Genomic DNA, 24,321 nt, shown 5'->3' on the forward strand with positions numbered 1-24,321 from the left:
CAATCATGGGTGGGAGAGCTTACTGGTATTGTTATAAAGCATATTGTTCATCTGTCTTTATCCCTAATCAAACAACCTCATGTCACACAATAGTCAAATAGTTTGTAAAGTAATAGAAGCAATACTTATGTCTTTGGAAATCTGAGGATTATGGTAAGAAGGCAAATACTGATAGTAAAAACAACGCTAACGCTAGCTAGCTGGCTAACAATAGCTAGTTTAGGGTTAAGGTTATGAATTTGTTTAAACGGTTAAGGTTAGGGTTCCTTTCGTTTTTGCCTTAAGACATTTTCTGTCTCATGTATTCATACCAAATGTAACATGTTACACTAATTTAAGTGTCCAGGATTTAGATTTACTATGTTATGTCCAGTGGTGACACGTCATTCAGGGCAGGTGGGGCCCCAAAACATTTTTTGGGCGGAGCTTTTCTGTTTTGCATGTTATTTTGGCATTAATACGTGTCACATATCAGTTTGCAAACAATGTAAAAAAAAATATATAATTGAGTTAATAAAGCCGCATAGAAACGTGGTCTCTTTTCTTGAGTAAGGCAGCTCCAAAATGCAGGTGTTTCAGTGTAGCTCAGTGTTTTCTGTGGTGGTTTTGCGCCGTGATCGTCTCAGTGTTCTGTCACTCATGAGGACTGCACGTCATCGCCAAGTCTAAGGGTAGAGCTAGAAAATTCTAGCCCCTTGGGTGCTGCCATAGAGTTACAATAGAAGTGTCAATCCAAGAATGCTCAAGGTCATTGGCCACTGATAAAATTATGTGAAATCACATTACATCTACAATAGCTTTGATTGCACTGACCATGTCAACATCATACTTTCAAAATCTTAGCTAACAGTCATCATCATGAATCAAGTCGACAATCTACTGGCAAATCCTGTTTAATCCTTGTCATATGAAGAGAAATAATGAAGAGAAATTATAGATAGAACGTATCGGTGCTCCTCGGCCGTTGGAGATAAACATTACACAAGTTGGAAATCGCAAATTCAACAATGAGTGGTTTGGAAGGAATCAGTATGGCTAGCAATCACTAGCCTGCTATTCAGTGAAGCGGCTGTGTGGTCCAAAGTCTAAGATTAAGGGTCTCTTTTCCTAGTTTAAAATGATAAACATTCAACATTTGCCATGCTGTCAATGAAGCATGATTTGTGCCGTGCTCAAATATGACTGGGAAAATACATTTTGAACTTTCATCCAACTTGGAATTGTACATTCGGAACTCGGGCCTCTTTCTAGAGCTACAACCTGGAGATCACTGACGTCATCATGATTCAACCTTTTCTTCCCCCCCAGAGTTCCCAGTTGTCTTGAAAGCACCCTAAATCCAGAGAATGCCAGACTTCGATGGCAAAATTTTCCCATTAAGGATTTTCCCACGCCACCTTCCTGTTCAAGTGAGCACAACAAGGTGATTCCAAAACATTTATTGTATGCTGCTGCGTAAATTATGTAATATGCCAGGGAGATATGTACACTGTAGCTAAGAAAGTAATAATAAGTGTATGTTGTGTAGTAAGCTGTTAGTAGCCCATGTGCCTCACCCTAATAATTTGGTCTATTTACCCCTCTTAATTTTGCCAACTGTCCTGACTTGGTGGTGCACATGTAGCCTATAACCATCTATAATTAAAAATGTTGTGTGAAGATCTCAAGACCGAAAACCACCCAGACTGAAAAAGTTGAAGAATTCCAAGTGGCATTCCACACATGTAACTTGAAAGGGAACCTCAGATGACACTCATAAACAGCCATATAATCGAACCCTAAAGTTAGCCCCTAGAATTCCTTTAAAAAAACACTTCAAACCAAACCCAGCCATAAATCCTAATGCCTCCTCTATTAAAGATGACCCGCCTTAAACACTAACATTCTCTAACATCTACAGCAGGGATGGGCAACTTTGATGGGGGTGGGGGCCACTAAAAAACCGAACTCATCATAAGGGGCCCCAGTGGCTTGTGGGTCTGTGTACCCACATCAATATCTCTCCACCTTGCGAGCAAAACATTTTAGCGGCCCCCTCGTAATAGCGAAAGGGGAAAAAAAATCTGTTTTAAAGTTAATTTACTGCAATTCTGCACATTTTGCCATGGGGCATAGAGAAAATGTTGCAGTTTTAAAGCAAGTTCGCTACATTTCTAATCATCTTGCCATGGAGCGGAGATAAAAATGTACAGTTTTACAGCTAATTTCCTGCAATTCTACACAATTTGCCATAGGTTGAAGGCAAATGTTTGCAGTTTTTAACATGATAGCTGATGATCAATGGGCCCCACCCCGGTCGGTAATTCGACCATGCTTACTACAAGTTTAGATAGCTGGCCACCAGACTAACTTACCAACCTAAAAAAGAAATTGACATGGGCTAATTGAGTGACTGGTGATGCACAACCAAATTTCGAAATTGCACCTTGTGTATTCTATTAACTTAACTATCAACAGTAAGTTGAGACTGAGGTTTTTTTGGTGGGGGAATTGGTAACCCTAACATTGTTAACCCTAACATTTCCCATATTACCTGCTCAGGTAGCTAGCCTATAACTAGGACCTGGACAAATTCTTGACCATTTTGGTCGTCATTGTCAAAGGTTTCACTGCAGAAGTCATAGAAAGGACCCAGTTCCACGAGAGTGCAGTGGACCACACTTTAAGGGTATAAGATGCTATTTGGGACACCCAACCCTGTCTGGATTCTCTAAAAGCACCACTACTGTGTTTAAGCTTCCGTTATCAATACAGGTACCATTCATAACTTATCATATTTCATTATGACATATAATATTGCTTGGAACTGCCTTTTAAAGGTGAAGCACCAGTCAGGGAGTCTAGTTGTAGTGGATATATATTGACTTTGTGTTCAGGAAATGTTTATTCAGCCAGCCTGACGTATAGGGCATGTTCAATATTTTGTCACCCAGGAGAGGGTGACTGGTAAACTCACTCAATTAAGTTGTGTAAGACCCAGCACAATATTTGTCCATCCTGTACTTCAAAGGTTGACTATTCAGGATATCCTCTCTTGTATTGCTTAAGTTTGAGTTAATCAGTATGACTCTTATACTGGAAGCAGACAATGCTGTGTATAACGTAGGTGTATGCAGGTAGGCCAGAACTACTAAAGGTTTCTATAGGACTCTGGGTGGTTGTCTGGGTAAACATTCTAGATCCCTAAACCTTCAAAAAAAAAACTCCAGGAATTCCTTTCCCAGGCGCACACTCTGTTCCTCGCAGTCCTGGCAAACCAATCTCACCCTGTTTCAAGACACAAAGAAAATGCAGACAATAAACAAGTTATGTAATAACTACTTCAAATGTCTGTGCTCTTTATACTGTATAGTAGATGAACAATGGGGCCCAATGAACTTTGACCTCTAAATGAACTTTTGACACCTTGCTTACCTTTGTAACGGCTGTCGTCGGGAATAGAGGACCAAAACGCAGCAGGAATGTGGATGCTCATCTTGTTATTTATTTTAAATAAAGGGAACACCAAAATAACAAAACGAAGAATGCACGAACAACAAAACAGTCTTGTCAGGCTCCCACAGGCAAAACAAGAAACAATCTCCCACAAGCACATACCCATATATAGGACTCTCAATCAGAGGCAACTAGAAAACACCTGCCTCCAATTGAGAGTCCAACCCCAATAAACTAGACATAGAAATACAAAAGACTAGAGACCACATAGAAATACAAACCTAGAACATAACCCCAAAAACCCAGAACTAACTAAACCAACACCCTATTAAATAAATCACCACCCCGAACCACATAAACAAAATACCCTCTGCCACGTCCTGACCAAACTACAATAACAAATAACCCTTATACTGGTCAGGACGTGACAACCTTAGGTTGGACCGCTCCATCTTCCCCAAGTATACCAGGTATCCCAGAGGATCCGTCAGGTCCTGGTTCACCCTGGAGACGACCACAGATCAGACACTCACCTCCACATTCAACACCTGCTCATCTCAGCTGTATATTGTATGCTGCATTGGAGACCTTTGCCATCCACTCACCTTCGGCCCTGGCTCCACAACTCCTCTCTCTCCCTGTGGTCCGTGCTGCCCTGGGAAGCCCTGGTCACCCTGTGGAGAAGACAACTGAATCAGTCCCTGATTAGAGGACCTGGACCCTCTCTAAAATTATCCGCCGCAATTGTTGCAACCCCTATTACTAGCCTGTTCAACCTCTCTTTCGTATCGTCCGAGATTCCTAAAGATTGGAAAGCTGCCGCGGTCATCCCCCTCTTCAAAGGGGGAGACAATCTAGATCCAAACTGTTACAGACCTATACCTATCCTACCCTGCCTCACTAACTTTAAACATCAGCTGTCAGAGTAGCTCACAGATCATTGCACCTGTACATAGCCCATCTGTAAATAGCCCATCCAACAACCTCATCCCCATATTGTTATTTATTTTTTTGCTCCTTTGCACCCCAGTATCTCTACTTGCACATTAATCTTCTGCACATCTATCACTCCAGTGTTTAATTGCTAAATTGTAATTACTTCGCCACTACGGCCTATTTATTGCCTTACCTCCCTAATCTTACCTCATTTGCACACACTGTATATAGATGTTTTTTCTATTGTGTTATTGACTGTACGTTTGTTTATCCCATGTGTAACTCTGTGTTGTTTGTGTCGCACTGCTTTGCTTTATCTTGGCCAGGATGCAGTTGTAAATGAGCACTTGTTCTCAACTAGCCTACCTGGTTAAATAAAGGTGAAATAAAATAAAAAATAAATAGAGGTGAAGAATGAAAACCAGCTGTACTAAGCACCTCGAGGTCTGGATTTGAGTAAGGGGGCAATGTACCATATCACCCACTCCCATATTTAGTTCTACTCACCTTCGGGATGAATATTCCCAGCCCTGGTGGCCCACGAGGGCTGGAAGACCCAGGTGGACCATGGTCTCCCTGCAGGGAGAGAGAGGGACATAGATTACTCAGTTCAGTTATAAGTGAGTGATAGAACAAACCAGAATGGCAGTGGGATACAAATCAAAACAATTGAACACAGTGGAAAAAATTGAATCATTTGATAGGCCTGCCATTTCTCCTAGAAAACCCATCAATCCTGACAACCCTGGGGCTCCTGTGTTTCCCTGGAGGTCAGAAGTTAGAGGATCAGGGGATAAGAGGTAATCCCTTAGTGCAGGGGTTCCCAAACATTTTTTTTGCGTCGGGACCCCATTTATGATAGCAACCTCATCAAGGACCCTGTCATAATATCAGAACACAACTCCTACTACAGTGTGATAAAAATGGCATACAAGAGGTTTTACTATGACTTCTGCCGTGCATGGCTGGACTCAAGTCTTGGCCCCAGGGACTGAACATTTAAAAGGCCCCCCTCTTGGCATCAGAGAGACAATTTTCCAGTTTTAAAGCACATTTCCTGCTATTCTACAAATTTAGACTTGGGGCAGAGAGACAATTCTGTCGCCGGACCCCCTGCCTTACTGTACGCCATGTTTTCATGACCATCATCACCACAGACACACAGCACTTCAATACCTCCCATCTTGAGGTGGTTTAGGTTAAGGTCAGGGTCAACAATCACCAGTCCAACCATCCCCATCCCAGTCCCCCTATCCCAGTCCAGTCCAACCCCCCATCCCAGTCCCACCCCCCCATCCCAGTCCCACCCCCCCATCCCAGTCCCATCCGGAGACACCTGAAACTCCACCTCTTTAAGGAATACCTGGGATAGGATAAAGTAATCCTTCTACCCCCCCCCCCCCCCCCCCCCCCCTGGTAGGTCCAGGTCTTCCCTGGTTTCCTTTATCACCCTAGGTGTTCTGACACAGGATAAATTAGGATTAGAGTCAGAGATGACTAGAGAGATCGTATGACAGAAAAGAGGTAGAAGTCACCTCTAACAACAGATTTAAACTGGCCTTAGGTGTAGGAAACCTGATGCCAGTATCCCCAGGAGGTTCCGTCACTCCACTAGGTCACCCTGGGAAAGAGGGGCATCATTCACCTTTCCCCAACTTTCTCTGTACATTTTAGCTGTATCTTTATCTAGAACATTTCTGGAGGTATAGGAAGTTTAGCATAATCCTTACTTTGGGTCCTAAAGGTCCTTCAGGGCCCTGGTCCCCAAGACCTCCACTAACTGGTGCAGCGGTCTAAGGCACTGCATCTCAGTGCTAGAGGTGTCACTACAGACCCTGGTTCGATTCCAGGCTGTATCACAATCAGCCGTGATTGGGAGTCCCATAAGGCGGCGCACAATTGGCATAGCGTTGTTAGGGTTTGGCCGGGGTAGGCAGTCATTGCAAATAATACTTTTTTCTTAACTGACTTGCCAAGTTAAATAAAAATTAATTCATTAAAAAAGACCCTGCAAAAGAGACAAGAAAAACACCTCGGTCAATGCGTGAATATAAATCCTCTGCAGTGGGCTATAATCACAGGGCCTTGAGGTTTTCACAAATACAAATAAGAAAACCAATCAGTCAGGGCCTCCCAAGTGGCGCAGCGGTCTAAGGTACTGCCTCGCAATGCTATAGGCGTCACTACAGACCCGGGTTCGATCCCATTGAACTGTCATTGAACCCTCTTAGTTTATTTAGTAAAAAAAAAAATCTCTCTCCTGGAAAATCAACGTATGTAAAAACACTGCTTCTGTCACTACAGATTCATTTAGGACAAAACAAAGAATTTACACGAAATCCTTTAGGACTTGGAGTACCGTCAGATCCAGACCGGCCTGTTTTCCCCTGCAAATTACACAGGAATGGAGATATCATTCCATCAGAGGACAGATCATTGGACAGAATATATTTTTTGGGGCCCTTTTTCATCCCTGGTTGTTCCCATAACATCCCCATGGTGTTTGTAAATGCGTGTGTAGGTGACTATGATCGTTCGGTGTGTAAATCCTCTGTCTATGCTCTTTCTGTGACCTCTGTATATTATCAGCCTCAAACCCTGAGTAGTAGCCTATACAGTCTCAGTCAACTCAATAGTGTCAGAGGGTTCTGTGCCGTATAACCTCAGTCAACTCAATAGTGTCAGAGGGCTCTGTGCCGTATAACCTCAGTCAACTCAATAGTGTCAGAGGGTTCTGTGCCGTATAACCTCAGTCAACTCAATAGTGTCAGAGGATTCTGTGCCGTAAAACCTCAGTCAACTCAATAGTGTCAGAGGATTCTGTGCCGTAAAACCTCAGTCAACTCAATAGTGTCAGAGGGTTCTGTGCCGTATAACCTCAGTCAACTCAATAGTGTCAGAGGGTTCTGTGCCGTATAACCTCAGTCAACTCAATAGTGTCAGAGGCCTCTGTGCCGTATAACCTCAGTCAACTCAATAGTGTCAGAGGGCTCTGTGCCGTATAACCTCAGTCAACTCAATAGTGTCAGGGGCCTCTGTGCCGTATAGCCTCAGTCAACTCAATAGTGTCAGGGGCCTCTGTGCCGTATAGCCTCAGTCAACATAATAGTGTCAAATCAAATCTAATTTTATTGGTCACAAACACACTGTTAGCAGATGTTAAAGTGAGTGTTGTGAAATGCTTGTGCTTCTAGTTCTGACAGTGGAGTAAAATCTAACAAGTAATCTAACAATTCTCCAACAACTACCTAATACACACAAATCTAAAGGGATGAATGAGAATATGTACATATAAATATATGGATGACCGATGGCCGAGCGGCATAGGCAAGGTGCAATAGATGGTATAAAATACAGTATATACATTTGAAGTCGGAAGTTTACATACGCATAGGATGGAGTCATTAAAACTCGTTTTTCAACCACTCCACAAATTTCTTGTTAACAAACTAGCGTTTTGGCAAGTCGGTTAAGACTTTGTGCATGACACAAGTCATTTTTCCAACAATTGTTTACAGACAGATTATTTCACTTATAATTCACTGTATCACAATTCCAGTGGGTCAGAAGTTTACATACACTAAGTTGACTGTGCCTTTAAAGAGCTTGGAAAATTCCAGAAAATGATGTAATGGCTTTAGACGCTTCTGAGAGGCTAATTGACATCATTTGAGTCAATTGGGGTGTACCTGTGGATGCATTTCAAGGCCTACCTTCAAACTCAGTGCCTCTTTGATTGACATCATGGGAAATCAAAAGAAATCAGCCAAGATCTCAGAAGAAGAATTGTAGACCTCCACAAGTCTGGTTCATCCTTGGGAGCAATTTCCAAATGCCTGAAGGTACCACGTTCATCTGTACAAACAATAGTACGCAAGTATAAACACCATGGGACCACGCAGCCATCATACCACTCAGGAAGGAGACGCGTTCTGTCCCCTAGAGATGAACGTACTTTGGTGCAAAAAGTCCAAATCAATCCCAGAACAACAGCAAAGGACCTTGTGAAGATGCTGGAGGAAACCGGTACAAAAGTATCTATATCCACAGTAAAACGAGTCCAATATCAACATAACCTGAAAGGTCACTCATGAAGGAAGAAGCCACTGCTCCAAAACGCTTGCAAGCCGAAGAACACCATCCCAACTGTGAGGCACGGGGGTGACAGCATCATGTTGTGGGGGTGCTTTACTGCAGGAGGGACTGGTGCACTTCACAAAATAGATGGCGTCATAAGGAAGGAAAATTATGTGGATATATTGAAGCAACATCTCAAGACATCAGTCAGGAAGTTAAAGCTTGGTCGCAAATGGGTCTTCCAAATGGACAATGACCCCAAACATACTTCCAAAGATGTGGCAAAATGGCTTAAGGACAACAAAGTCAAGGTATTGGAGTGGCCATCACAAAGCCCTGACCTCAATCCTATAGAACATTTGTGGGCAGAACTGAAAATGTGTCTGCGAGCAGGGAGGCCTACAAACCTGACTCAGTTACACCAGCTCTGTCAGGAGGAATGGGCCAAAATTCACCCAACTTATTTTGGGAAGCTTGTGGAAGGGTACTTGAAACATTTGACCCAAGTTAAACAATTTAAAGGCAATGCTACCAAATACTAATTGAGTATTTTTAAACTTCTGACCCACTGGGAATGTGATGAAAGAAATAAAAGCTGAAATAAATCATTCTCGCTACTATTATTCTGGCATTTCACATTCTTAAAATAAAGTGGTGATCCTAACTGACCTAAGACAGGGAATATTTACTAGGATAAAAATGTCAGGAATTGTGAAAAACTGAGTTTAAATGTTTTTGGCTAAGGTGTATGTACAATTCCGACCTCAACTGTACATATGATATGAGTAATGTAAGATATGTAAACATTATTGAAGTGGCATTATTTAAAGTGGGATTGTTTAAAGTGACTAGTGATTCATTTATTAAAGTGGCCAGTGATTGGGTCTCAATGTAGGTAGCAGCCTCTCTTAGTTAGTGATTGCTGTTTAGCATTCTGATGGCCTTGAGAAAGAAGCTGTTTTTCAGTCTCTCAGTCCCTTTGATGCACCTGTACTGACCTGGCCTTCTGGATGGTAGTGGGGTGAACAGGCAGTGGCTCGGGTGGTTGTTGTCCTTCGTGATCTTTTTGGCCTTCCTGTGACATTGGGTGCTGTTGGTGTCATGGAGGGCAGGTCGTTTGCCTCCGGTGATGCGTTGTGCAGACCGCACCACCCTCTGGAGAGCTTTGCGGTTGAGGGCGGAGCAGTTGCCGTACCAGAATGTGATACAGCCTGACACGATGCTCTCGATTGTGCATCTGTAAAAGTTCGTCAGGGTTTTGTGTGACAAGCCAAATTGATACAGCCTCCTGAGGTTGAAGAGGCGCTGTTGTTCCTTCTTCACCATGCTGTCTGTGTGGGTGGACCATTTTCAGTTTGTCTGTGATGTATACGCCGAGGAACTTAAAAAACTTTCCACCTTCTCCACTGCTGTCCCTTTGATGTGGATGGGGGGGTGCTCCCTCTGCTGTTTCCTGAAGTCCACGATCATCTCCTTTGTTTTGTTGAAGTTGAGTGAGAGGTTGTTTTCCTGACACCACACTCCGAGTGCCCTCACCTCCTCCTTGTAGGGTGTCTCGTCATTGTTGGTAATCAAGCCCACTACTGTTGTGTCGTCTGCAAACTTGATGATTGAGTTGGAGGCGTGCATGGCCACACAGTCATGGGTGAGCAGGGAGTACAGGAGAGGGCTGAGCACGCACCCTTGTGGGGCCCCAGTGTTGAGGCTCAGTGAAGTGGAGATGTTGTTTCCTACCTTCACCACCCGAGGGCGGCCCGTCAGAAAGTCCAGGACACAATTGTACAGGGCGGGGTTGAGACCCAGGGCCTCCAGCTTGATGATGAGCTTGGAGGGTACTATGGTGTTGAATGCTGAGCTGTAGTCAATGAACAGCATTCTTACATAGGTATTCCTTTTGTCCAGATGGAATAGGGCAGTGTGCAGTGTGATGGCGATTGCATCGTCTGTGGACCTGTTGGGGCGGTATGCAAACTGAAGTGGGTCTAGGGTGGCCAGTAAGGTGGAGGTGATATGTTCCTTGACTCTCTCAAAGCACTACATGATGACAGATGTGAGTGCTATGGAGCGGTAGTCATTTAGTTAAGTTATCTTTGCCTTCTTGGGTACAGGAACAATGGTGGCCATCTTGAAGCATGTGGGGACAGCAGACTGGGATAGGGAGCGACTGAACATGTCCGTCAACACACCAGCCAGCTGGTCTGCACATGCTCTGAGGACGCGGCTAGGGATGCCGTCTGGGCCAGCAGCCTTGCAAGGGTTAACTCGGAGGAGAGGGGGCGCAGTCCTTGTTAGCAGGCTCCGACAGTGGCACGGTATTATCCTCAAAGCGGGAAAAGAAGGTGTTTAATTTGTCTGGAAGCGTGACGTCGGTGTCTGTGACGTGGCTGGTTTTCTTTTTGTAGTCTGTGGTTTCCTGTAGACCCTGCTACAAACGTCTCGTGTCTGAGCCGATGAATTGCGACTCCACTTTTTGTCCTTGTACTGGCATTCCGCTTGTTTGATTGCCTTGCGGAGGGAATAACTACACTGTTTATATTCAGCCATATTCTCAGACCTCTTTCCATGGTTAAATGCGGTGGTTCGCGCTTTCAGTTTTGCGGCGAATGCCGCCATCCATCCACGGATTCTGGTTAGGGTAAGTTGTAAGTCACAGTCGGTACATCTCAAATGCACTTCCTTATAAACTCACTCACCGAGTCAACGTATTGATCAATGTTGTTCTCTGAGGCTGACCGGAACATATCCCAATCTGCGTGATCAAAGCAATCTTGAAGCATTGATTCCGATTGGTCAGACCAGCGTTGAATGGTTCTAGTCACTGGTACATCCTGTTTGAGTTTCTGCCTATAAGACGGTAGGAGCAAGATGGCGTCGTGGTTGAGTTTGCCGAAGGGAGGGCGGGGGAGGACTTGTATGCATCGCGGAAGTTAGAGTAGCAGTGATCGAGTGTATTACCCCTGCAGGTACTGCAATCAATATGCTGATTTGTTTTGTTCAAATCCCCAGCTACAATAAATGCAGCCTCAGGATATACAGTGGCTTGCGAAAGTATTCACCCCCTTGGCATGTTTCCTATTTTATTGCCCTACAACCTGGAATTAAAATAGATTTTTTGGGGGGGTTTGTATCATTTGATTTACACCACATGCCTACCACTTTGAAGATGCAAAATCTTTTTTATTGTGAAACAAACAAGAAATAAGACAAAAAAACTGAAAACTTGAGCGAGCGTAACTATTCACCCAAAATCAATACTTTGTAGAGCCACTTTTTTCAGCAATTACAGCTGCAAGACTCTTGGGGTATGTCTCTATAAGCTTGGCACATCTAGCCACTGGGATTTTTGCCCATTCTTCAAGGCAAAACTTTCCCAGCTCCTTCAAGTTGGATGGGTTCCGGTGGTGTACAGCAATCTTTAAGTCATACCACAGATTCTCAATTGGATTGAGGTCTGGGCTTTGACTAGTCCATTCCAAGGCATGTAAATGTTTCCCATTAAACCACTCAAGTGTTGTTTTAGCAGTATGCTTAGGGTCATTGCCCTGCTGGAAGGTGAACCTCCGTCCCAGTCTCAAATCTCTGGAAGACAAACAGGTTTCCCTCAGAATCTCCCTGTATTTAGCGCCATCCATCATTCCTTCAATTCTGACCAGTTTCCCAGTCCCTGCCGATGAAAAACATCCCCACAGCATGATGCTGCCAAAACCATGCTTGACTGGGATGTTGTTCTCGGGGTGATGAGAGGTGTTGGGTTTGCGCCAGACATAGTGTTTTCCTTGATGGCCAAAAAGCTCAGTTTTAGTCTCATCTGACCAGAGTACCTTCTTCCATATGTTTGGGGAGTCTCCCACATGCCTTTTGGCGAACACCAAACGTGTTTTCTTATTTTTTTCTTTAAGCAATGGCTTTTTTCTGGCCACTGTTCCGTAAAGCCCAGCTCTGTGGAGTGTACAGCTTAAAGTGGTCCTATGGACAGATACTCCAATCTCCGCTGTGGAGTTTTGCAGCTCCTTCATGGTTGTCTTTGTTCTCTTTTTTGCCTCTCTGATTAATGCCCTCCTTGCCTGGTCTGTGAGTTTTGTTGGGCGGCCCTCTCTTGGGAGGTTTGCTGTGGAGCCATATTCTTTCCATTTTTTAATAATGGATTTAATGGTGCTCCGTGGGATGTTCAAAGTTTGAGATACTTTTTTATAACCCAACCCTGATCTGTACTTCTCCACAACTTTGTCTCTGACCTGTTTGGAGAGCTCCTTTATCTTCATGGTGCCGCTTGCTTGGTGGTGCCCTTTGCTTCGTGGTGTTGCAGACTCTGGGGTCTTTCAGAACAGGTTTAAATATACTGAGTTCATGTGACAGATCATGTGACACTTAGATTGCACACAGGTGGACTTTATTGAACTAATCTTATTTAGGGGCTTCATAGCAAAGGGGGTGAATACATATGCACAAACAAATTTTCCGTTTTAATATTTTTAAAATTTTTTGAAACAAGTTATTTTTTTAATTTCACTTCACCAATTTGGACTATTTTGTGTATGTCCATTACATGAAATCCAAATAAAAATCAATTTAAATTACAGGTTGTAATGCAACAAAACAGGAAAAACGCCAAGAAGGATGAATACTTTTGCAAGGCACTGTATGGTTTCCTGTTTACATAGAGTCGAGTGAAGTTCCTTGAGGGCCGTCGTGGTGTCTGCTTGAGGGGGAATGTACACAGCTGTGACGATAACTGATGAGAATTCTCTTGGGAGGTAATATGGCCAGCATTTGATTGTAAGGAATTCTAAGTCGGGTGAGCAGAAGGACTTGAGTTCCTGTATGTTGTTATGATTACACCATGAGTCGTTAATCATGAAGCATACACCCCCGACCTTCCTCTTCCCAGAGAGGTTTTTATCTCTGTCGGCGCGATGCATGGAGTAGCCCTGTGGCTGAACCAATTCCGACAACATATCCCGAGAGAGCCATGTTTCCGTGATACAGAGAATGTTACAATCTCCCAGTGCTAACCCTGGGAGAGAAATGGGGTGCTAACCCTGGGAGAGCCCCTGGTTGCATACAGAGGGGTGTGTAGGGGGGTTATAGCAAATGGTTGTCCAACTGGTGAACTTTCCAGCAATAACACAGACCTGTCTGAGGATTACTGCTCCTCTGTACTGCAGAGTAAACCACTGTCAACCTGGACACTTCAGACACACCAGATCTGACACACAGACACAACACTGGGAAATATGAAGGGCGGGTTTGAGGACAATTTCATGTAAATTCGGTCAAACCAGTCATTGCTTTTCAATAGGGGAATTTAAATTCAGTGTACTTCCTGAACTGATAGTTATAGTGTATGACGTTTACTGGCTACTAGAGGACGCTTTTGATTAATTAAGGTCACTAATTTGTAAATAACTCCTTTCACCTTTCACCTGGTCTTAATTGAAAGGAGGAAACAAAAACCAGCAGACACTGGGATTTATGTGGAATGAGTTTAACACTATCTAGGTTAGCTGATGAGACAGATAAGGAAGTGGACTCACTAGGCTTCCAGGGGGATCTCTCTCTTAAATCACACAGACAAGACTTTGGCTGTGGGCACTGAAACCAAGATAATTTGTGAATTTATTTTTGATTTAACCTTTATTTAACTAGTCAGTTAAAAACAAATTCTTATTTAAAATGACAGCCTACCAAGAGGTAAAAGGCCTCCTGCGTGGACGGGGGCTGGGATTGTAAGCATTTCACTGTAAGGTCTACACCTGTTGTAGTCGGCGCATGTGACAAATACAATTTCATTTGATAAAAAATACAAATGTAGGACAAAACACACATCACGGCAGGAGAGACACCCCAACACTACATAAAGAGAGACCTAACACAGCAACACAGAATGGTAGCAACACAACATGACAACAACACGGTAGAAACACAACATAGCAGCAGAACAAACATGGTACAAATATTGTTGGGCACAGACAACAGCACAAAGGGCAAAAAGGTAGAGACAACAATACATCATGTGATGTAAGAGAAGCAACATTTAAATATACACCTCAGAGATAATTATCTTTGCATTCCAAATGGATGATTACAAAAAAAGGCACTTACCCCTATGTTGACAAGTGCTTTCTAAAAAATAATAGCTCACACTCAGTGCTCAGTAATGTATGTTTCAATTTAGCCATTTTAATCCTGTTCAGTCATCTCACTGCATGAGCTCTACTGAATTGGGATTTAGGGTTTGAGGGAAAATATAAACATCTAGAATTGTATAGGAATGTTGGTATCCTTGAGGACAGATCCCTCCCACCACTCACCAGTTCTTTAAAGAGTTTATCCTCCAGCAGGTTGTCTGTGAGGCTGAGGACGTGCTGCTGTGGTGGGGTGCTGGCGATGGAACGTAGCCTGGCATTGGTGGGCCAGTCCCTGCCTGGGTAGTCCCTACAGCCTGATGGTGAACAGACAAATGTTGTGGTTCTTGGCCTCGGCCGCATCACTGGGGCTGCGGGGATGGTCCACGCTGTCGGTCATCAGCAACGCCACCCTCAGGCTGTTAGCCGCTGTCTCACGGCTAAACACCTGTGTTAGCATCATCCTCAGTCTCCAACCTGCTGTACTGCAGTGCAGCTAGCATCATCCTCAGTCTCCAATCTGCTGTACTGCAGTGCAGCTAGCATCATCCTCAGTCTCCAACCTGCTGTACTGCAGTGCAGCTAACATCATCCTCAGTCTCCAACCTGCTGTACTGCAGTGCAGCTAGCATCATCCTCAGTCTCCAACCTGCTGTACTGCAGTGCAGCTAGCATCATCCTCAGTCTCCAACCTGCTGTACTGCAGCGCAGCTAGCATCATCCTCAGTCCCCAACCTGCTGTACTGCAGCGCAGCTAGCATCATCCTCAGTCTCCAACCTGCTGTACTGCAGCGCAGCTAGCATCATCCTCAGTCTCCAACCTGCTGTACTGCAGCGCAGCTAGCATCATCCTCAGTCTCCAATCTGCTGTACTGCAGCGCAGCTAGCATCATCCTAAGTCTCCAACCTGCTGTATTGCAGCGCAGCTAGCATCATCCTCAGTCCCCAACCTGCTGTACTGCAGCGCAGCTAGCATCATCCTCAGTCTCCAACCTGCTGTATTGCAGCGCAGCTAGCATCATCCTCAGTCTCCAACCTGCTGTACTGCAGCGCAGCTAGCATCATCCTCAGTCTCCAACCTGCTGTATTGCAGCGCAGCTAGCATCATCCTCAGTCCCCAACCTGCTGTACTGCAGTGCAGCTAGCATCATCCTCAGTCTCCAACCTGCTGTACTGCAGCGCAGCTAGCCTCATCCTCAGTCTCCAACCTGCTGTACTGCAGCGCAGCTAGCATCATCCACAGTCTCCAACCTGCTGTACTGCAGCGCAGCTAGCATCATCCTCAGTCCCCAACCTGCTGCCTGGATCTGCATGAGTCGCGTGCTGAAACGCAGGACAAAGTTTTTCTGCTTCTCAAACAGCAGCACCTTGGTCTTCTCTGAGCTGTCCTGGATGAACATGATCTCCACGGGGCAGATCAGAACTATTGGGGAGGAGGAGAGAAAGATGGAGAGAAGAGGGGTGGAGAGAAGAGACAGGAGTAGAAAGAGAGGTGGGGTGGAGAGGATGGAAGGTGAATGAACACATTAAGGAATTAATGAACGAATGGATGGATGGATGAATGAAGAAAGTCCGCTTTCTGGAACCCACTAACTTATTCCTTCATTTTGGAGGACCTGGTTGTCATCTCTCTGGCCCTTACTCCTCCTTAGTCCTCTCACTCACTCACTCTCACTCTCACTCTCTCCACACACACACACACACACACACACACACACACACACACACACACACACACACACACACACACACACACACACACACACACACACACACACACACACACACACACACACGTCACAGAAGAGTGCTATGACTTATATACACACTAGAGGGCGCCAACACCATAATACACAACACTAAATTATGCCAGATCAATTTGGGCCAGTGTGATATCATAATTTGTTTGCAAGCAAAGGGAACAGGTTGCACATGAAGCCTCCAGTGAGGGAATAGCTGCCGGTGTAACTTAATGACTACCCAGGGAACCAAAACCACTGCTCTCTGTCAGATCCTCTGTTTCATTCACCAGATAGAATAGATTCTGATGCCAAGTTATTCCCAGTTAACTTTTGCCTCTATAGCAGTAATTTGCAGGATATGGTCAAACACCATTTTTTCTTCTGAAATGTTCCCCATTTAGTTCCAAAAAAGTTTTACATTTCTTGAATTCCATTTCAATTGATTTATTTCATATCAAATATTTAATTGTAAATATGTTATCATAAATGTATAAATCCTGAGAATTATTCTGAGAACTAGTTAATGCTCCCAAATCAATGGATTGATTAATTTAAAAGCACAAATAACCCTGAACCCATCATCAAAATGACAGGGTTACCCATTATCATTTTTAAAAATGGCATTTCAATCTGCAACACAACATGCAACACATGTGATTGTCATTGGATAGCCTACAACAAATTTCTCTCTGGAAATGACTTGATGTTCAATAGCCTACAGTCCACTTGACACAAATGTTACTTAAAACATAGTTTCAAATCAATTAAACCGTACCTTGATTCTTATTTATATACAATGAATCACAGTAATAGTCAGCTAATTTAGTCTGAATTACATAGTCCGGTGGGCAACCTTTTTATCCCCGGTTTAGTCCTAAAGCAGGAGAGAGCAACCGTGATCAACCTGCTCGAATCGATTCAAACCTGCACGAGGGGGCTGCACTGGGAACACTGAATTTTTATGAAGCGCACCGACAATCACACTGTTGTCAAACGGATTGATGGAAAGAAATTAATGTTGGTTATTACACATTTTTGATGTTGATAACAACAATAGTTAATCCGTTTTTTTTTCACTCTACAATATTGAGGTCAGACCACCTTGTTTTCTCAGTCATCATTCATACCAACTAAACCATGTTGCGGCCTATCAATGTGCAACATCCCTCCCACCCAACCTCTGTTATTAATGTGCTACAATGAAATAAATAACGTTAGTTGGACTACTGTATATGTTTATATTCATATCTGTACACTACGGAGTCTCATTGAACCCACAAACAGTCACGGTGAACCTCTGTTGACAATATGTTTTTCTGAAGATGTAATGAAGACACCTAGTGACTTCATCAAGGTCACTCACTATCACAAGATCCCAGGTTCGCAAACTTGCTCAAATGACAAATTACCAACCTATATTGACAATAGGACACAGGTGTTGGTGGCATTAGTAGCCTCATATATTTGTCTTTCGCAGTACTTAAAATGTCACCCTGAGGAATCGGCCATAAACTTCCTTAGTTGAAGGTTGCTCATTAGCTGGAGGGGGCAGTGATCTACATCTACACTGTGACAGGGACCATGCTGCTTCTTCTTCCAGACATTATAAAGATGTCAAACCACAGAACATGCCTGCCAAAAAGTTCTACTTCTGAGAATGTTGAAGGAACGTTACTTGATAACTGCATGGCTGGAATTACATTTACATTACATTACATTACATAGGAATTGAAGTACTGTGTTGCTCTATTGGTTAGAGCAGGACACTAACAAAATCCAAGGTTGTGGGTTCAATTCCCACAGGGATTACAAAGGCCTACACAAAATGTAAGAACTGTACTATGCTGTAAGTCGATTTGGATGAAAGTGTCTGCACAGTGGCATATAGTGTCATTATTATTCAGTGTGGTTGTTGTGAAAGCCATGCTCTGGCACTGTGAGAGTGAGTACTGTGTCGGTAACTGGGCTCAGGCTGGGTGTCTGGGCCAGGCTATGTTAAACCAACAGACCGATGCCAGCCCTGCCACCACCGGCCAGGGAGTTTGAAGGGCGGCTTCTTGCCATCTCTTGGGGTGCAGCAACTAAACATGAGACTGAGATAACAATGAAACAAAACTATAGACAGCAGGCTCTGATGGAGAATAGAGGAATCCAACCCAGGTTGTCTTGTCTCTCCATCACTTGGAAGTTTGTACAGTCTGTCATCCAAGAGGCAAGAACACCAAATTGTGTCATGACCAGACATGTTGTTCAACAGAGTCCAATGTTCAGAGCCTTGCTGCAGATATAAATATGGCAACGTTCTAAAGGTTCCATGTTCTATCTGCAACATTCTAAAGGTCTGTGTACCATCAGACACATTCTAAAGGTTCCATGTTCTATCAGACACATTTTAAAGGTTCCATGTTCTATCAGACACATTCTAAAGGTCTGTTTACCATCAGACACATTCTAAAGGTTCCATGTTCTATCTGCAACATTCTAAAGGTCTGTTACCATCAGACAATTCTAAAGGTTCCATGTTCTATCAAACACATTCTAAAGGTTCCATGTTCTATCAGACACATTCTAAATGTTCCATGTTCTATCAGACACATTCTAAAGGTCTGTGTACCATCAGACACATTCTAAAGGTTCCAGGTGATAAGGGTAGGTAACAACACATCCACCACGCTGATCCTCAACATGGGGACCCCTCAGGGGTGCGTGCTCAGTCCCCTCCTGTACTCCCTGTTCACTCATGACTGCATGGCCAGGCACAACTCCAACACCATCATTAAGTTTGCTGATGATAAAACAGTGGTAGGCCTGATCACCGACAACGATGAGACAGCCTATAAGGAGGAGGTCAGAGACCTGATCGTGTGGTACAAGGACAACAGCCTCTCCCCTAATGTGATCAAGACAAAGGAGATGATTGTGGACTACAGGAAAAGGAGGACCGAGCACGCCCCCATTCTCATTGACGGGGCTGTAGTGGAGCAGGTTGAAAGCTTCAAGTTCCTTGGCGTCCACATCACCAACAAACTAACATGGTTCAAGCACACCAAGAAAGTTGTAAAGAGAGCACGACAAAACCTATTCCTATTCAGGAGACTGAAAAGATTTGGCATGGGTCCTCAGACCCTCAAAATGTTTTACAGCTGCACCATCAAGAGCATCCTGACGGGTTGCTTCACAGCCTGGTAGGGCAACTGCTCGGCCTCCGACCGCAAGGCACTACAGAGGTAGTGCGTACAGCCCAGTACATCACTGGGGCCAAGCTTCTTGCCATCCAGGACCTCTATACCAGGCGGTGTCAGAGGAAGGCCCTAAAAATTGTCAAAGATTCCAGCCACCCTAGTCATAGACTATTCTCTCTGCTACCGCACGGCAAGCGGTACCGGAGCGCCAAGACTATTTGCATTGTCCCCCCACCCTCTGGAACGCTGCTGCTACCCTGTCATCTATGCATAGTCACTTTAATAACTCTACCTACATGTACATGTACCTTAATTACCTTGACACCGGTGCCCCAGCACAATGACATTGACTATGTACCAGTACCCCCTGCATACTGCTGCTCTTTGATTATTTGTTATTTTTATCTCTTACCTTTTCTTTAGGCATTTTCTTAAAACTTCATTGTTGCTTAAAGGGCTTGTAAGTAAGCATTTCACTGTAAGGTCTACTATTCGGGGCATGTGATAAATACAATTTGATTTGATATCTGCAGCAGTAGCAAGCAGAACTAATGAGAAACAGTTTTACGCCCTTGGGTGCTAATACATGAGTGGCCTGCGGGTATGGAGTTTTCCTGAAACTGCCATGTTTGGAGCAGTTGTTAAACGTGTCAGTTTCCGCTTCAACTGCCTGTGGCAGTTTTCAGCTTTAACTTCAGTGCGTTTGAGGGCTTCATGTGGCTGTATCAAACCTTTCAGATGGGCCCCTGATAGGCATGATTCTGGATAGATATGTGAAGGAGGAGGTTGTTTTAGACATGTCAGTTCATATTGTATGATGGAGAGTTGTTTCATTCATGGGAAACAGCCACGAAGCTAATAGAAGAGATATCTGGCTTGGTATATAAGCATCACTACTCTGGACGGTTCTGACTTAGAATATGTGGACAACTACAAATATCTGGTTGTCTGGTTAGACTAAACTCTCCTTCCAGACTCACATTAAGCATCTCCAATCCAAAATTAAATCTAGAATCGGCTTCCTATTTCGCAACAAAGCATCCTTCACTCATGCCGCCAAATATACCCTCGTAAAACTGACCATCATACCAATCCTCGACTTCGGCGATGTCATTTACAAAATAGCCTCCAACACTCTACTCAACAAATTGGATGCAGTCTATCACAGTGCCATCCGTATTGTCGCCAAAGCCCCATATACTACCCACCACTGCGACCTGTATGCTCTCGTTGGCTGGCCCTCGCTTCATACTCGTCGCCAAACCCACTGGCTCCAGGTCATTTACAAGTCTCTGCTAGGCCCTATCTCAGCTCACTGGTCACCATAGCAGCACCCACCCGTAGCACGCGCTCCAGCACGTATATATCACTGGTCACCCCCAAAGCCAATTCTTCCTTTGGCCGCCTCTCCTTCCAGTTCTCTGCTGCCAATGACTGGAACGAACTGCAAAAATCTCTGAAGCTGGAGACTCTTACCTCCCTCACTAGCTTTAAGCACCAGCTGTCAGAGCAGCTCACAGATCACTGCACCTGTACATAGCTCATCTGTAAATAGCCCATCCAATCTACCTCATCCCCATCCTGTATTTATTTATCTTGCTCCTTTGCACCCCAGTATTTCTACTTGCACATTCATCTTCTGCACACCCTACCATTCCAGTGTTTAATTGCTACATTGTAATTACTTTGCCACCATGGCCTATTTATTGCCTTACCTCTCTTATCCTACCTCATTTGCACATGCTGCATATACATTTTTCTACTGTATTATTGATTGTATGTTTGTTTATTCCATGTGCAACTCTGTGTTGTTTTATGTGTCGGAACTGCTTTGCTTTACCTTGGCCAGGTCGCAGTTGCAAAATGTTCTCAACTAGCCTACCTGGTTATATAAAGGTGAAATAAAATAAAAATGTAAACTAAGATTTAGTCAGACTCTGTTACTCATAGAGACTGTTAGCTCTCTCTCTCTCAAAAAGACAGCTATCTTTGACAGACTATCTCTGGTTGGGATAAATGATATCAAGTGACAGTGATAGGCTAGCAACTTAACAATCACCACTATAGTTTGTCTGAACATCCCACAATATGGCAGCTGCCCTGCCTCCCCTAGGCTACTCCTCTTACACCCATCAAGAAGCACAATATAGCAAGCAGCATATCATATAACATTAGCACTATCAGACAATCATTGCAGCTCCTGTGCTGCGATGATATACACAGACATACAATTGCCATTAAGTAATATTTCATTTTTCATTTCAAAACAGGTCTTAAATACAATTACATTGAGAAATGAAAAATATTTCTCACTGTTTATTACAGAACCAAATAGTGCCTTTATGCACATACTGCATGGGCAGGTCCTATAGATGAGAAAATTACAATACCAATTAGAATTTTACATCCGGTGATGTTAATAGTCAATTGTGCATCTCAGATTTCAGGTAAAGAACATGAACCATGCATAGATGTCACAATATTTGGAGGGCATTTGCCAAGTGATGAACAACCTCAAACTTGTCAAACCATGAATATATTGATGGGATATAATGAAACAAAAGCAAAAACATTGTTTTTTCAGGGGTGGGAAACTACTTTTTATTTTAGGGATAAGTAATACAGTGATAGTGTTGCTGATGGTTATTTAGTCCCTACCTCACCACCTGGTGGTAAGAAGTGTGGTTCCAGCAGTACAGTAGCTTGTGTTGAACACTTTGCATCAACAGAGGGCGTAACAACACAGCCATGCATGCAGTAGACTAGATGGTGGAAAGCCATTTTCAAGTCAGATTTGAAATACAGTATATATATATATTGCAGAGACCCCACTAGCTCAGTGATCAACTAGATTCAGCCGCGGACCGATTTTTTTCTTGAGCGGAGGGTCAGAGGGTTGGAACATAATTACAAATCATTTGTAGACTGCAAATTGACCGCAAGAAGCAGATTTGCTGGTGTTTTTATAGTCTTGTCAACAACAACAAAAAGTGCTCAGAAAACTTGGGAAGGGAAAATATATATATTTTTTTATTTAACTAGGCAAGTCAGTTAAGAATAAATTCTTATTTACAATGACGGCCTACCGCGTCAAAAGCCTAACAACGCTGGGTCAATTGTGCGCCGCACTACTGTTTAGTGCAGTCCTCCTAACCCTCGCTGTTCAAGTTAATTAGCTAAGGAGTAGACCCGCTCACGACAATATTATAAACAGTCGAGGCAGTAACTTGGTTGAGTTAAGATAATAAAGCTTGATTTTAGTCGAGGATGATATCAAACAAATTGAGACCCGGCTTATTTTGGGTTTATTAATGAATCTTGTTGTAATGACTTGTTTTCCATATGAAGAAATAGAAGAAACTGTACATATCCATGTAACACTCATATACAAGTATATAAAAAAATGGCAAAGAAGAGAATGGAGGTTCATGTTGACAATGATCTTTAGGAAGTAATAAATAAGTGCAAAGTGCTCATCCACTGGTGGCTATTTCAAATGGATAGTGCTGGGGGAAATCGTGGATGACTTTCAGGACTTCATTGTACAGCTCCAGGTCTGAAAAGAAAACACAAATTAAAATGCTATTAGTTAAGCCATTATGTGAAGAAAATAAAGAGATGTCAAACCAGTTGAACACCGTCTTTGGTACGTTTAAAAGTAGACTCTGCAAGAGGTCAATATCATCAAATACTGTGGGGCGACATCCTAGAAACACCGTCATCAACAAGAATTAAAATATGCCAAGACCACCATTATTATTTATCCCAAATATGTGCTCTCCCTTGAGATATGCCCACATTGGGAAGAGAACATATTTTGTTGACTTTGTTGCAGGAAGTCACCCTGCTGTGTATAATGTCATTTAGCAGTCTAACTTTGAGAACACATTCCCTTTTCCACAGGAGAGATTATGTACTTACCGAAAGGAATGCCTTTGTCTTCTCTGAGTATGTTGTATGCAGAGGCCATTATTGTCCCTTTGTTGGACACCATACCAAGCACCTCCACCACCCCGCTCAGCTCCTCATCAAGCTGGGGAAAAATAAACAATGTTACATCAGGCAACATAATAAACTCAAGTACAATGTTCACTTTCAGTTGTGTTGTCTTTGTCAAATCTTTGTATTCTTAATTCCTAGCAGATAGCTACTTACTGTTCAACCAGTCTACTGTGCTAGCTAGTTGGTCAAGTCTTGCAACTAACGTTATAGAAACGCTGTGACTGTACTTACAGGCTCGTTGAGTTCCACTGATGCAGACTTCCCTTCTCCGTCCGAAAGACTGAATGATTTTCCTGTTGGGTTGACCTGTCATAGACGACACTAAACAATGAATTGCGATTTGATAATACTAACTAGCTAGGTAAGTATCGAATTTCATTGCCATTTCTGGCCGTGTAGTCTGGTGTAACGTTACCACCACGAATCTTTCGTCAAGAGAAGACCGCCATCCATATCAATTTGTCTTTGTCACACGCGCCGAATACAACAGGAGTCGACTTTACAGTGAAACACTTACTAGAAATCTATTTTATAGTGCTGAACTAACGGTGGACCAATAACACTAGCATATTACCTTCTCAACGCGTCCAACGAAGCAAATCGGCCTGCTGATATATCGAGACAGCATATCAGAGTTTATCCTGGATTTTTGTGTCTCGAAAACTGCCATTTCGAAAGATTTTACGGTGCACAACTTGCAGCTACGATTGAATATCAGACAAGCAAGTTGTAGGGCGGGAAATACCATGAATGACGATGTTTCCGCATTGTTCTATGTTACATTCTTTCCCAGGATACAAGCTCGTATTAAGTATCGTCCCT

At 43.4% G+C, this 24,321-nt stretch overlaps 2 protein-coding genes across 4 annotated transcripts in view; both read right to left on the reverse strand.

The window, feature by feature from the left end:
• Positions 1-24,321, reverse strand: part of LOC106570311 (PHD finger protein 14) — a 539,603-nt gene that overhangs the window by 76,522 nt on the left and 438,760 nt on the right. The gene's annotated exons all lie outside the window — the stretch shown is intronic.
• On the reverse strand, positions 22,505-24,268 carry LOC123723805 (replication protein A 14 kDa subunit). Its single transcript, XM_014142491.3, has 4 exons — positions 24,074-24,268; positions 23,731-23,805; positions 23,419-23,530; positions 22,505-23,053 (listed from the first exon to the last, which is right to left on the reverse strand). Exons 1-4 carry the CDS (start codon positions 24,245-24,247, stop codon positions 22,971-22,973), a joined length of 444 nt encoding a protein of 147 aa, XP_013997966.1. The 5' UTR covers positions 24,248-24,268; the 3' UTR covers positions 22,505-22,970.

Source organism: Salmo salar, chromosome 14 (genome assembly GCF_965601325.2).
Source record: "Salmo salar chromosome 14, fSalSal1, whole genome shotgun sequence".
Lineage (NCBI taxonomy): Eukaryota > Metazoa > Chordata > Actinopteri > Salmoniformes > Salmonidae > Salmo > Salmo salar.